Here is a 13,604-nt window from a genome sequence, read left to right as displayed (position 1 = left end):
TAATATGATTGAATTGCTGCCTAGGAAGAGTGGCCACCATCCAGCAAGGCAAGGAGAGCCACGGCAGAGGACAATGGTGGCAACCAGAGGAGGAAATTGGTTGAGTCACCTGTCACCCTATCTCAGGCCTCTTGTGCCACAGATGACAGACTTCTCAACTGTTTAAGGTCTCTGTGATTTGCCCTAGGGTGACCGGACTTACTCCACCAACACCCCTAAGAATCTCCCCTAAGGAAAGAGAAGGGATGGGACCAAGCTGCAGAAAACATTGTGACTGCGTCCTGTCCCCTCAGGACAGCATTCAAGACCCCAGCACTGGCCAAGGCTCCTGATGACGGCCGTGGCCACTGCCGCCCGCCACAGGCCTACCTGCTGGTTCTTGTGCTGCGTCATGTGGGACTTGAGCTGGAAATAGGTGCTGAACGTGCTGGGGCAGAACTGGCACAGGTAGGAGCTGTCGATGAGGACCACCTGCCCGGGCCCCAGCTTGTCCCCCTCTGCCTCACCAACAGCAGGCAAGGCCTGGGGCTGCGGGGGCGCACTCGACAGGCTCTGGCCCAGCCCTGTGGAGGAAGCCAGGGGAGGAAGTCAACGAGAAGCCGATTAAGGCTCCAACCAGGAGCCACACATTCAGGTGGGACTCAGAACACCTACTGCACACTCCTCCGGGTTTCCCCTGCCGACTGCCACGCGCCTGGTGTGGCACAATATCCTCAGGTCCACAGTCATAGCCAGCGGGTGTGCACCAGCACGGCCAGGCTGGAGGCGCACAAGCAAGGCCTCAGGCGGACCTCCTGGCCTTGGCCTCCCCTCCTGGCCTTGGCCTCCCCTCCTGGCCTTCACCTGGGACACCGCCCACGTCTCTGTGCTCTGTGAACACCCTGCACACGCTCCTCGCTCACTCCTGCCTCTCCAGGCCCTTGTTCCCATTACAATCATTGCTTCATTGACTTTCTTCACTAGACTGCTCCTCACTCCCCTGCACCTCTGACCTCATCTCTGTGTGACCTGATGCACAGTAGGCTCCATAAAAATTTGCTCAGTGGTGGAACCTTTGGTGCTAGGCACTGTCAGGGTTGCGAAAGCACTGGGAGAAGGGTTCCTTCTCTACGGAGCTCACAGAACTCAGGGCATGTTCCAACAGGAAGCCCCGATGGCCAATCGGACAAAAGTGGCCACACACTGTCACCCAGCAAAAGTCCCCGTTCAGCAGCTGTCATGTGGTTGGCATTGCTCACCCTCGGTGCTATGTGGAAAGGACTTTGGCTCTGCTCTCCACTGTCCAACACAGTGACTGTGAGTCACACATGACAACTGAGAACTTGAAGTGTGGCCAGTCCAAATCCACATGTGCTATCTATGTAAATACACACGGCTATGGAGACTGAGCAAATTTTATTATGTGCATTTATAAACATGGCATAATGAATCCCACTATCATGTATGATTATAAAGTACCAATAATTTTTTTTTTTTTTGCAGCAGGGATTGAACCCAGGGTTGTTTAACCACTGAGCCCCGTCCCCAGGCCTTTTTATATTTTATTTAGAGACAGGGTCTCGCTGAATTGCTTAGGACCTTTCTAAGTTGCTGAGGCTGACTTTGAACTTGTGATCCTCCTGCTTCAGCCTCCGAGCCACTGGGATAATAGACATGCACCACCACGCCCAGCAGTAAAATTTTTTTTAAAAAGTAAATACACATTGGATTTCAAAAATTTAGTATAAGAAGCATATAAAGCATTTCAATATGGCTGAGAGCACAGCTAGGTGGTAGAGCACTTGCCCAGAGAGCATAAGGCTCCGAGTTCAATTCTCAGCCCCTCAAAAAGAAAACAAAACAAAATTAAAAAAAAAAAAAATCACACCTCAATAATTTCTTTATGTTACATGTTAAAATAATAATATATTGGACTAAATAAAGTATATGATTAAAATTAATTTTGTGTTTTCTAAAGTGATTTTAATGTAGCTACTAGAGAAGCTTTAACTCTATGTGGTGCTCACGTTATACTTCTGTTAGACAGCGTCACTCCAACCCTAGTGAGTCCCCAGTCCCTCTGCACAAAAGAAATAAATCAATACTAGGGACAGAAGCATTAGCTCTGGAACAAGTGACAGCTTCAATGAATGAGAACCCAATAACATACACAGAGCTCTGGAGACCAACTGTCCCCAGGTTTCAACTCCTAATCAACCGGAGTCACTGCCTGGAATAATATACTCGAAATGAATTGTGAGGTGGGATTCGGGCTCAATGAAAAAAGAGACAGGTAGTTAATTAGGGATGTCTGCCCGGGGTACAGTGCTAAGGTGATGCCTCACATATGTGCATCTGTCATCTTTCCTTTCACCCTATGCCCTCTTTTATAAAGTAGACTGAAGCCCAGAGAGGTCGGGAAGTTTGCTCAAGGTCACACAGCTGGCAACAGAAACCTAAAAGCTGCAGGAGCGATGAACTGGGAGAGTGGCTTTCCTCACATCCACCCACCTGTATTCTCCTCTTCCTCTTGCCTGCTGGGGTCTAAGGCCATGACTTGGACAGTCACCGAGTTGCGAGAAACAGTGCCACCACTGCGCCCTGGAGGCCACACCTTATGGGTCTGCATGTGTTTCTTGACGTTGGACTTCTGAGCGAAGGCACGGCCACACGCAATGCACTGGAAGGGCTTCTCACCGGTGTGGCTGGGGAAAGAAGGCCGGTTAGCTTGCGTGCGTAGGAATGGGGACCCAGCCTCTGCCCAGGAGCTCCCAGCAGCAGGAAGGCTCACGGAGCAGGCCCAGATGATGTGGCCACTCTGACCCCCTGTGGGTACATCCTCTGGCTGAGGAAGGCAGACGAGGGGTGGAAAGACCCTGAGCTCTGGATCCCGTTACTGAGCTGCTGAATCAACAACGCTAGAGCTGACCTGCTCCAAGGCTATCTAATATCTAATACCGTGACAGCAAACGTTTCTTAATTGCTCCAGCCCATTCAATGGGGACTTCTGTTATTTGAAGAAAACATCATAGCTGCCAAAGCACAACACCTCTACCTCTTTTTTATCAAGTTGGGCGTGGTGGCACATGCCTGAAACCCAGCGGCTCCAGAGGCTAAGGCAGGAGGATCACAAGTTCAAAGTCAACCTCAGTAACTTAGCAAGGTCCTAAGTAACTCAGTGAGACCTTGTCTCTGAATAAAGTACAAAAAAGGGCTTGGGACCTGGTTCAGTGGTTAGCAACACTGGGTTCAATCCCCAGCACCAAAAAAAAAAGAAAAAGAAAAAGACACTTTTTATCAAGTCAATTCATTTTTTTTTTTTTTTGGTTGTCAATGGACCTTCATTTATTTATATGTGGTGCTGAGAATTGAACCCAGTGTCTCACACATGCTAGGCAAGCACTCTGCCACTGAGCTAGGACCCCAGCCCCAAATCAACTCACTTTTTAAAAAATTATAGCAATTCTGAAGAGTCCTATTGTTACTGGATATGAAAAACTACTCGTCATAAATACCAAGTAATCAAAATTGCAATAATTCTAAAATAATGTCAATATCCAGAGATGCACTGTTCAATAAGATGGATACCAGTCACATAAGGCTATTTACATTTAAATTCGTTAAAATAAAATTTTTTCAGTTCAGTTTCTCAGCTGTTCTAGACACACTGCAAGAATTCAACAGCTATATACGGCTAGGAGCTACCCACAGTGGACAGCACCAGTTGGCATTTACATCACCACAGAAAAATCTACTGGAGAACAGCAGCATAGACCGGTCATACTCAACAGAGGATGACCTTGCCTTCCAGAAGAGACCTGGCAATGTATGGAGACATTTTTGGCTGTCAGAGCTGTGGGGTGGGCAGTCACTGGCATCTAATGGTTAGAAATCAAGCTTGCTGGGCTGAGGATGTGGCTCAAGCAGTAGCGTGTTCGCCTGGCATGCGTGCGGCCCGGGTTCGATCCTCAGCACCACATATAAACAAAGATGTTATGTCCACCGAAAACTAAAAAATAAATATTAAAAAATTTCTCTCTCTCTCTCTCTCTCTCTCTCTAAAAAAAAAAAAAAAGAAAAGAAATCAAGCCTGCTGCCAGGCATGCTGGTACATGCAAGCCAATGAGCCCAGCAGCTCAGGAGGCTGAGGCAGGAGGATCACAAGAACAAGGCCAGCCTCAGCAACTTAGTGAGGCCCTAAGCAACTTAATGAGACCCTGTATCAAAAAAATAAATAAAAAGGGCTGGGGATGTGGTCAGTGGTTAAGTGCCCCCAGTTTAAATCCCTGGTACCAAAAAAAAAAAAGACAACAATGAAGTCAAAGATGGTGCTAAACGGTCCACAAAGCACAGCTCGGCCACCAGGAAAGAATGAGTGACTCCAAATCCCTAAAGGCAACAGAAACATGGTCTGGAAAGAAGTCGTCCCTGCCACGGTTGGAATCTGAAGCAGCCTCTCCTCCCCGGCCCGAGAAGAGCAGGTATGTGTGAGTATCAGACAGTCTAGCACCAAAGAGAGGGTTGCTGTCGATTCTCCAAGAGCTGAAACTGCAAGGGGAATAATCTCATCACATCTTTAGATTTTTTTTTTTTTTTTTGGTACCGGGGATTGAACTCCAAGGAAGTTTTGCCCCTTAAGCTACAGTGGCCAAAATTTTTTTTATTTTTTTACTTTGAGACAGGGTCTTGCTCAGTTGCTGGGGATCACACTAAATTGCTAAGGCTGGCCTTGAACTTGCCATTCTTCTGCCTCGGCCTCCCGAGGTGCTGGGATTACAGGCACGTGCTACTGTGCCTGGCTAGAACTTTTCAACACTGTGTCTATAAAACACCTAAATCACCTCACGGATCAACATATGTCACTGTTATAGTTTGGAGATGTGGTATCCCCAAAAGCTCATGTGTGAGGCAATGTAAGAAAGTGCAGAGGTGAAATAACTGGGTCAGGAGACCTTAACCCAATCAATGCATTAATCCACTTGAGTGATCAGCTGGGCGCTGACTGAAGGCAGGCAGGGTGTGGCTGGGGGACGGAGGTCACCAGAGGCCTGCCTTTGGGGTCTCCATGCTGCTCCTGGTGACCAGTGCTCTCTCTGCTTCCTGGTGCCATGTCCTGAGCTGCCTTCCTCCTCCACGCCCTTCTGCTAGGACGTTCTGCACCTCGGGGCTCGGAGCAGGGGCGTCAGCCACCTATGGGCTGAGACCTCTGGAACCCCAATCCCCAGTGAGGTCCCTCCTCTACAGTAGGTCCCATCAGGCCTTGTGGTCACAGTGGCAAAGAAGCTGCCGACGACCCCCAGGTCTGCGGAGCTCTCGACACCCCTCCGCTCACACGCGGAAGACGGGCCTAGACAGGCGGGCACGCTCTTAGGACAAGAGGCCCAGTTCAGCCGAGTGGCCCAGGCAGCACAGGTGGCCTGGCAGCTCCCCTGGGCAGCGCAGGACTGAGGTGCCTCACGCAGGCGCAGAGCCCCTCTTGCTCAAGCACATCGCCCGCACCCTCTACCCACCCTGATGGTCCTCTTGCACTGCGCCCCGGCCTGGGCTGCGCCCTGCACACCGTGACAGTGCAGAGGGCCGGCCGAAGTGACCCCAGCCTCAGAGGGAGGAGGGGCTCGCCCACCTACCTTCGGATGTGCTGCTGCAGGTCGAAGTTTTTGGTGAAGGACTTGTCGCAGTAGGAGCACTTGAGCTGCTGAGCCTTGGGCTTCCCTGCAGCTGAAAGACAGTGCCAGGAGGGGCTGGTGAGACTGGGGCACCGCTGAGGGGACCACCCCATCCCCCGGACCTGCGGCCACACAGCCCACACCCAGGAAGGCCACGTCCATGCACAGGCAGGGCGAGAGGCATGGGGGCTCCTCCCAGTGCCCCGGGAAACCAGCGCGTGCTCTGGCTGGAAAGCAGGACGGCACCCTCAAAGGCTCCCCTCGCCCCGGGGTAAAATCCCACCTTTCCTATGGCCTCCAGCACCCGCACCCTCTGATTCTCCTCAACCTCTCAGCCCTCCGCCCAGCTGCAGTGGACTCCTTACTAACCTTGAAAGACCTCAAGCAAGGTCCCATCTCTGGACCTATGCACCCGCAGGTCCCCTTGCACAGATACCCACAAGGCTGCTTCCTTTCCCTCCCCAGATGAACAGGTGGCATCATTTGGGCCCGGGCACTGGGGATTGAACGCAGGGGCGCTTAACCACTGAGCTACATTCCCAGCTTTTTTTCATTGTTTATGTGGAGACAGGGTCTGGCTGAGCTGCTTAGAGCCTCACTGAATTGCTGAGGCTAGCCTTGCCCTTGAGATCCTCCTGCTCAGCCTCCCCAGACTCTTGGGATTATAGGTGTGCGCCACCACGCCCAGCCAGACAGCAGCACTTCCCAGCCTCTCCCCAGCACCTGAATCACAGAACCCTGCTAATCTCCTTCCTAGAGTGACTCCCAGATATTTATTTCCTGTCTCGCTCTCCAAGTAAGCTCTGAGTAACTGAGGGCAAAGGCATCGTGGACCAAGATATGAGACCCCCAGTGCCCGACGTGGAGCCTGGTGCTCGCAGGTCAACACATATTTGTGGAAGGAAAGAAAAGGAAAAATGGTTGACTGGAAAGCCTCTGGGAAATTCTCAGTATCTTTCCCTCCTTCTACCTCCTGCTTCTGACACTGTCACCCACCCCATACTCAGCACCTCCAAAACGGTAACAGACACTACTACTTGTCTAACAGCCATTCTCTCCTTCTTCCCTCAAAAATTCCCTTACATAATGGGAACATCAGTGCTCCTAGCTAAAGCAGACATTTCCCAGCTTCCTTTCCAGCTAGGTATGGCCATGTGACTAAGTTCTCACCAATTAGATGTAAGCAAAAGTCTCATACAGAACTTCTGGAAGCTGGGAGGTACCCCTTTTACCCTTCCTTTCTTCCTCCTTCTTACTGCCTGGAATATGAAATTGATGACTGGAGCTCCAGCAGCCATTTTAGATGATGAGGCACCCTGATAAATGAAGCCATGCTCTGGGGATAGAGGAACAGAAAGACAGAAGATACATGGGTGCCTGGTGACCACGTCACATTATCCCCAGATTGCCTGCTTCTGGTCTTGTTCTACCCAAGACAGAAAAGAAATTCTATCACTTTTTAAGTCACTTGTTTTAGATTTTTCTATTACATGCAACCAAAATTAATCCTAACCATTACAAAAGGGAAGACCAGAACCAAACAGCCTGCGGATAGGCTAATGCCAAGGGAAGATGCTCATGGCAGGCTGGGGGCCCACCTTCCGGGAGTCCACTGGCACCTTTAGCCCGTCTGGTCTTCAGTGTTGGTGGGGAGTCAAAGGTGGCCACTGTGCCCCCAGTGGCGCTGGTCATAGGGACAGCAGGGTTTGGTCCTTTCGGTTTGAATCCCTGTTTGCCAGGGCTGTACACCGGAGGTGTGGGGTACACTGGAGCTTCCACACACTGATTTGGCACCTAGAAAGACAGCACGTCAGGGAAAGAGCCTGGGGCAGGAGAAGAGCCCCCAGCCTCACCACCAGCCTCAATGGGGTTCAGGCACCTGTCACTCCAAGACCCCCGGGATCTTCAAAAGCCCTGCCTGGGATCAAATCCGGGCTCTGCCACTTACTATTAAAGTGGCCCCTGGTTTTAATCTCTCTGCCTCAGTTTCCTCCTCTGTGAAATGGGGCTCATCACAGCTCCCTCTCATGGGGTTGTTGTGAGAATTTAAAAAGGAACAATTAAGAGCTTAGAGCAGAAGTTGGCATACATCAGGCACTGATAAACATGAGCTGTCATTAATGCTATTATAACTCCTTTTTTTTTTTTTTCCTTTTCAGGGCTGGGGATTGAACCCAGTGGGGGCACTTTACCACTGAGCCACATCTCCAGTTATTTTTTTTTTTCATTTTTTATGTTCTATTTTGAGAGAGGGCCTTGTTAAGTTGCTAAGGCTAGCTTCAAACTTGCAATCCTCCTGCCTCAGCCTCCTGAGCCACCAGGATTATAGAAGTGTGCCACCACACCCAGCTATTATTGCTCTTGGTGATAGTTTTAGCACAGGAAGCCCAAAGGGCCTGTGTCCTCACAGCTAACTAACACCACCAGATGCTGCAGTAACAGCCTCCTGTCAACTGGGAGCCGATGCTGATGCCACAGAAAGCTGCTGAATGAATTCTGAGTCATTCACAAAACTGAGTTAACTAAGCCGGGATCATGACTGGCACATTGTGAAGAACTCGTTTGCATATCATTCATGGGTCTTTCTGGGATATTCTACCCAAAATGACACTTCCTATCCCTCTCTGCTTTATTTTTCTCCTTATACTTACTATTATCTGAAATTCCGAGCCAGGAATGGTGGCACATGCCTGTAGTCCCAGCAATTTGGGAGGTTGAGGCAGGAGGATTGCAAGGTTGAGGCCTGTTTCAGCCACTTAGCAAGGCCCTAAGCAATTTAGCAAGATATTGTCTCAAAAATACAAAATAAAGGGCTGGGGTTGGGGCTCAGTGGCAGAACACTTGCCTAGCATGTGTGAGGCACTGGGTTTGATCCCCAGCACCACATAAAAATAAATAAATAAACAACATAAACGTATTGTGGCCATCTACAATTAAAAATATTTTACAAAAAAATTAAAAAATAAAAAATAAAAAAGGCTGGGGATGAGGCTCAGTGGTAAAGTGCCCTGGGTTCAATCAATTAAAATCAGACATTTTTCCTGTTTGTCCGGCTTCATTCCACAGGGCAGGGAGTTCTGCTCCCTACTCCAGGCCCAGGCTCAGAGCCATGCTTGGCTCGAGCAGGGGTTTGATAACGGTCTGCTGAACGAGCGCCCTCCCTAAAGTGCTCAGGGGGCACCCGACAGGGCCCAGGCTCAGCCCAGAAATGCACCTCCCTGGAGAGCAAGGTTTTGAACTTAAGACGAGGTTCTGCCCAGCAGCAGCTTCTGCATGAGATCTGGATGCACAGTGGGGCAGAGAGTGCCTTGTCCAGCAGCCACGTGGGAGAGGGTGAGCTGTGCAAGTCACAAGCAAAGGAGCCGCTGATCCCGCTCAACGTGCCCCTCCTGCTCCCCAGGCCCCATGCCCCAGGCCTCGGGCAGCAGCAGACTCCACGCCCCACGGGCCCCTGGCATCAGGGCGCAGCAGCCACACCCTGGCTCCCTGGGCTGAGCTCTGACAGCGGGCCTGAAAACCAGTGGCGCTTCTGCAGCCCTTCCTCCAGCGCTGAAGACACCTACCTTCTGTATTAAATCCCTCTGCCAGAAACGCACAGTGTGGTGTGCACTTCCCTGATCGACCCTGACCAGGACTGCACTCAATCAATATCTGTCCCAGGCACGAATTCACCTATCACTCAAGGCCTTCCTGAGCAATCAGGTGATCACCACTGGTCATGACACACTGACTGTGCCGTGGCCCCGACTCTTCCCTCCCTGGACCCACACCTGTGCTGGACCTTTGCAGGATGACTCTACAGCTCTTCCCACTGAGAAGCGGCATCAGGTCGGTCCCCTGAATCTAGGCTGGCCTCATAGCCTACTGTGGCTGGGAGAAATGACTCGTGTCCTTACAGGTCTAAGCTTAGAGTGGCCTCAAGCATTTCTGTGTATTTGCCTCCACCACGGCCAGGAGAACCCGCAGGGGGATGAGAGCCACAAAGAGCAGAGCTGAGTCTCATCCTTGTCGCAGTCCAGGCCATCCCAGGGCAGCTGACACCCAGCCAAGGTCAGCAGAGGTGCCTGGCTGACTGGTGTGAGCACTTGGACCTAAACACTGAGGTCCTGGGGGGTTCTTACACAGCAATAGATAATTGATTCATCTCGCTTGTAAAAGAACGAGACAGTTATGCTGATAATTTGGGGGGATCTTCTCCCCAAAGGCAAGTATCCTGACCGTTCTAACTGCCCCTGAGCAGGGCTAGTGTTTCTGCTTCGACCTCTACTTCATCCCACCTCCCCAGTCGCGTTTTCCATCGGTGGCTGTGATGCTTCTATCGAGGTCCCACTTTCTCCCACGATGCATCTCCCATGAGGGCCGGGGGGGGTCTGGTTCAGTATCCCACGGTACCACAGCCCTAGCACAGAGCCTGGCACACAGATGGTGCTCAGGAAAGACCTTGGCCATGCCCAGCTCCCCGCACCCCTCCCTGCCCTGGCTCACCTCCAGTGGCGGGTAGGGCTGCATCCCCAGGGCCTGGATCTCCACCGTCCCACTCCCAGCCATGGGCGCAGCAGCACTGTACACCTCCACCACGCCACTGCCACCAGGGTTGGGACGCCCGGGGGGGCCCAGGCTCTGGGGTGGGGGTGGCGGGGGTTGTGGGGGTGGAGGTGGCGGCAGAGGTGGTGGGGGTGGAGGAGGTGGCGGAGGCTGAGTGAGGTAGCTGGGCACAGAATGCATGTTCAGGCTGCTCTGAAATCAGAAGCAAAGCAAAGCAAAGCATTAGAGCTGCTGGCTGCCACCAGCATCGACGAGGAAGACTGTGTACCTGCGCCTCCTCAGGGGACGGGAACGACTCACAGGGACCTCAGAGGGGACAGGGAAACAAAGTCCCAGAAGAATTCTGAGGGGGCATCAGCCTGGAGCCGCTATTCTTTTTTCTAAGAACATCAGCAAAACCGACCAGCATGTTGCCATCTTAAGGAGGCCTGTTTACAGGGCTGGCTCTGACGGGCACCTAGAACGCAGCTTTGGGACACTCCTGGCTGATACAGCTGCTCTGCCCGCCAGCGGCACAGACCACACTGTGCCAGTACCAGCTCATCTAGACGCTTTGTACCAACAGTGTGGTTTACTGGGAGCATCTCCGCCCCTCCTGGGAGTCTGGAATTGGTGTCACGGTGGCCGGTCGCCTATGGGTATTAGAAAAATCCCAAGGAGCCCCGGTGTATCTTCTAATATTTGGGGGCGGGAGGATTTAACTCAGGGACCCTTTATGATTAAGCTACATCTGCAGAGACTTGAACTTGTGATCTCCTGCCTCACCCTCCCAAATCATTGGGATTATAGCACACCCAGCTGACAAGGGACACTTTTAAAAAACAAAAGCAGGAGTCAAAATAGTCAAACTGTGGCGGTTCCCTCACGGCAGTGAGGCTGGCCGCGGGAGGCTGACAGGCCCCCTCAGCATGGAGAAGGCCGGCCCAAGCCCCCTTTTTCCTACAAGGTACTGAACACAGGCCTGGAGACAAGACCCAGTGAGACTTGCTTAGCTTGTGTAAGGTCTCCAGTTTGATCCTCAAGACTACAAATAAACACAAAGAACAAAGCAAGAAAAAGACCCTGTGAGAAGCCCGCAGTCTCCTTACCTGCACAGGCGGGGGCCCCTGGGGCATGGGCTGGTCCAGGGACGTGAAGGCTGACATGGCGGACATGAGCACGTCATCGCTCACCAAGATGTTGCCCTGCACCAGGGTCTGGATCAGTGGGGACGGGGGCACTGTGATGTACGTGGAGATCTGAGCAGCAAGAGAGACAGACAGACAGGAGGGATGTGTGAACACGTCTGAGGCTCTGCAGGGAAGCTGAGGGAAAGATCCAAGTTCCCGAGTCCCACAGACCCGACCGTGTGACCCTGGCCCTCCTCCTCTCCGCTCAGTCCTCCCCAAAGCAGAATAACTGACACCTCTCTGCAAAGTACAAGCCTCTGATCCAGCAATAACACTTCCGGTTTCTAGACCAGGGAACCGCTCACACACTGCACAGGGAGCCCAGATGAGAGGCTCCCACGAGCCTTGATTCTTTACCACGGAGCCACACCCCTGGCCCTTTTTCTTTTTTGAGACTGGGTCTTGCCAAGTTGCTGAGGCTGGCTTTGAACTTGCTAACCCCTGCCTCAGCCTCCCCAGTCACTGGGATGACAGTGTATGCCACTGGGCTGGCCACACAGCCTTGTTTCCAACAGTGGAAAACTAAATAATGTCCACCAATGGGGGAATGACCACAGGGCTGGGGCTGGAGCACTTGCCTAGCATACGTGAGGCACTGGGTTCGATCCTCAGCACTACATAAAAAGAAATAAATAAAATAAAGGTATAAAAATTTTTTAAAAAATAACATCATATTCCTGGAATAGAATACTGTATGGCATAATACGAAGATTATGTGTTCTTATTAAAAAAAATCTAAAACAATAGCATATGATTCCTTAGTTACTTAAATAAAATATTTGAATGTACCTTAGATCATGAAGGATATCTGCCAACAGCTACCTGAGGGCAGGGGAGAGGAGCAGCACCAAACCAGTCTTGATTTGTAACCTTCTAACTTTCAAAAGGTACAAGGGGGCTGGGGCTGTAGCTCAGTGGCAGAGCACTTGCCTCACTCGTGTGGGGCACTGGGTTTGATCCTCAGCACCACACAAAAATTAATTAATAGACAAAGATATTGTGTCCATCTACAACTAAAAAATACTTTAAAAATAGAAAGTAGGAGGCAAGGTCTATATTACCAGCAAAGGTACAAATCAATAAAAATTAAAATATCATGCTTACAATAGTGAGGGAGACAGGCAGATCTTACAAGAAAGCATCAGACTGGCTGGGTGCGGTGGCACATGCCTGTAATCCCAGCAGCTTGGGAGGCTGAAGCAGGAGGATCGCAAGTTCAAAGGCAACTTCAGCAAGTTAGTGAGGCCCTAAGCAGCTTAGTGAGACCCTGTCTCTAAATAAAATACAAAAAAGGGCTGGGGATATGGCTCAGTGGTTAAGTACTGGGTTCAATTCCTGGTACCAAAATAATAATAATAATAAATTTTTAAAAGTAAATAAATAAAATAAAAAATGTTGTTGATAGAGCACTTGCCAAGCATGTGTGAGGCACTGGGTTCGATCCTCAGCACCACATATAAATAAATGAATAAATTAAAAGATCTATCAATATGTTAAAATATAGAGGATGTAGCTCAATGGTAAAAACCCCTGAGTTCAATCTCCAATACTAAAAACAAACAACAAAAACAGAAAGAAAGAATTTTTCCTTCTCTTTTTTTGTTGGAAAAAAAAAGTAGGGGAGGGGAATATTTTCTTCTAGTAAAACTCATAATCGAGGAGTTAGAGAAATGACTGTGTCCTATGCTAGGAGATCCTGTGGCAATTTGAAAAGTTTCAGTCTGCATGTCCCAGTGGGCTGGGGGTGAATGCTCTTTCTGATGGCAGAACTGTGTCCATATAATTTTTGAGAGATTCTAAAAGAGTAAGGAGAGAGGAGGAAGCCACAGGGAAATTCAGCTCCTTGACTCTTCCTGAGACACGCCCAGCCTCCTTCATAAGGGATCCTTTAACCCAGGCCCCCACCAGGATGTCCTTGCTCTAGAACCATGTTCCAGCCTGCCCGCCTTCTGACCTCGGCCTTGGGGTCTGCACAGTCTACACTGCCTCCCTCTACAGCTCCCAGAGCTCGTCCAGATGAACTCCTAATACCCTGCTAAAATATTCTCCTGGTAGCTTTCCCACTTTGGACGATGCAACTCCAACTCAAGTCACCCTTGACTCCTCTTTATGTCTCTTTATGTCACACTCCTCACTAAACTGTCCTACACACCCTTTTGTTAACACCTTCAAAATATTTCCCAAGTCTCCTTCTCACCCCGTCCTCAGGCACCACCTTAGTCCAGCCGCGCCGCCCACTGCCTGG

General features: G+C 50.6%; 1 protein-coding gene across 5 annotated transcripts in view; it reads right to left on the bottom strand.

Annotated features, from left to right (window-relative positions):
- The window catches only part of Znf341 (zinc finger protein 341), a 43,055-nt gene that overhangs the window by 21,952 nt on the left and 7,499 nt on the right, over nt 1–13,604 (bottom strand). For 3 of the 5 annotated variants that reach the window (XM_027945246.3, XM_027945245.3, XM_071608850.1), the window contains 6 exons: nt 11,279–11,428; nt 10,131–10,382; nt 7,244–7,439; nt 5,607–5,697; nt 2,491–2,684; nt 370–563 (listed from right to left, as the gene is read on the bottom strand). In XM_027945246.3, the coding sequence (XP_027801047.2) occupies nt 370–563; nt 2,491–2,684; nt 5,607–5,697; nt 7,244–7,439; nt 10,131–10,382; nt 11,279–11,428 (1,077 nt within the window). The remainder of the gene's footprint in view (nt 1–369; nt 564–2,490; nt 2,685–5,606; nt 5,698–7,243; nt 7,440–10,130; nt 10,383–11,278; nt 11,429–13,604) is intronic. The other 2 variants (XM_027945248.3, XM_027945247.3) reach the window with 1 other exon arrangement.

Source organism: Marmota flaviventris, chromosome 2 (genome assembly GCF_047511675.1).
Source record: "Marmota flaviventris isolate mMarFla1 chromosome 2, mMarFla1.hap1, whole genome shotgun sequence".
NCBI classification, from domain to species: Eukaryota; Metazoa; Chordata; class Mammalia; order Rodentia; family Sciuridae; genus Marmota; species Marmota flaviventris.
This window is presented reverse-complemented; position numbering and strand designations above follow the sequence as displayed.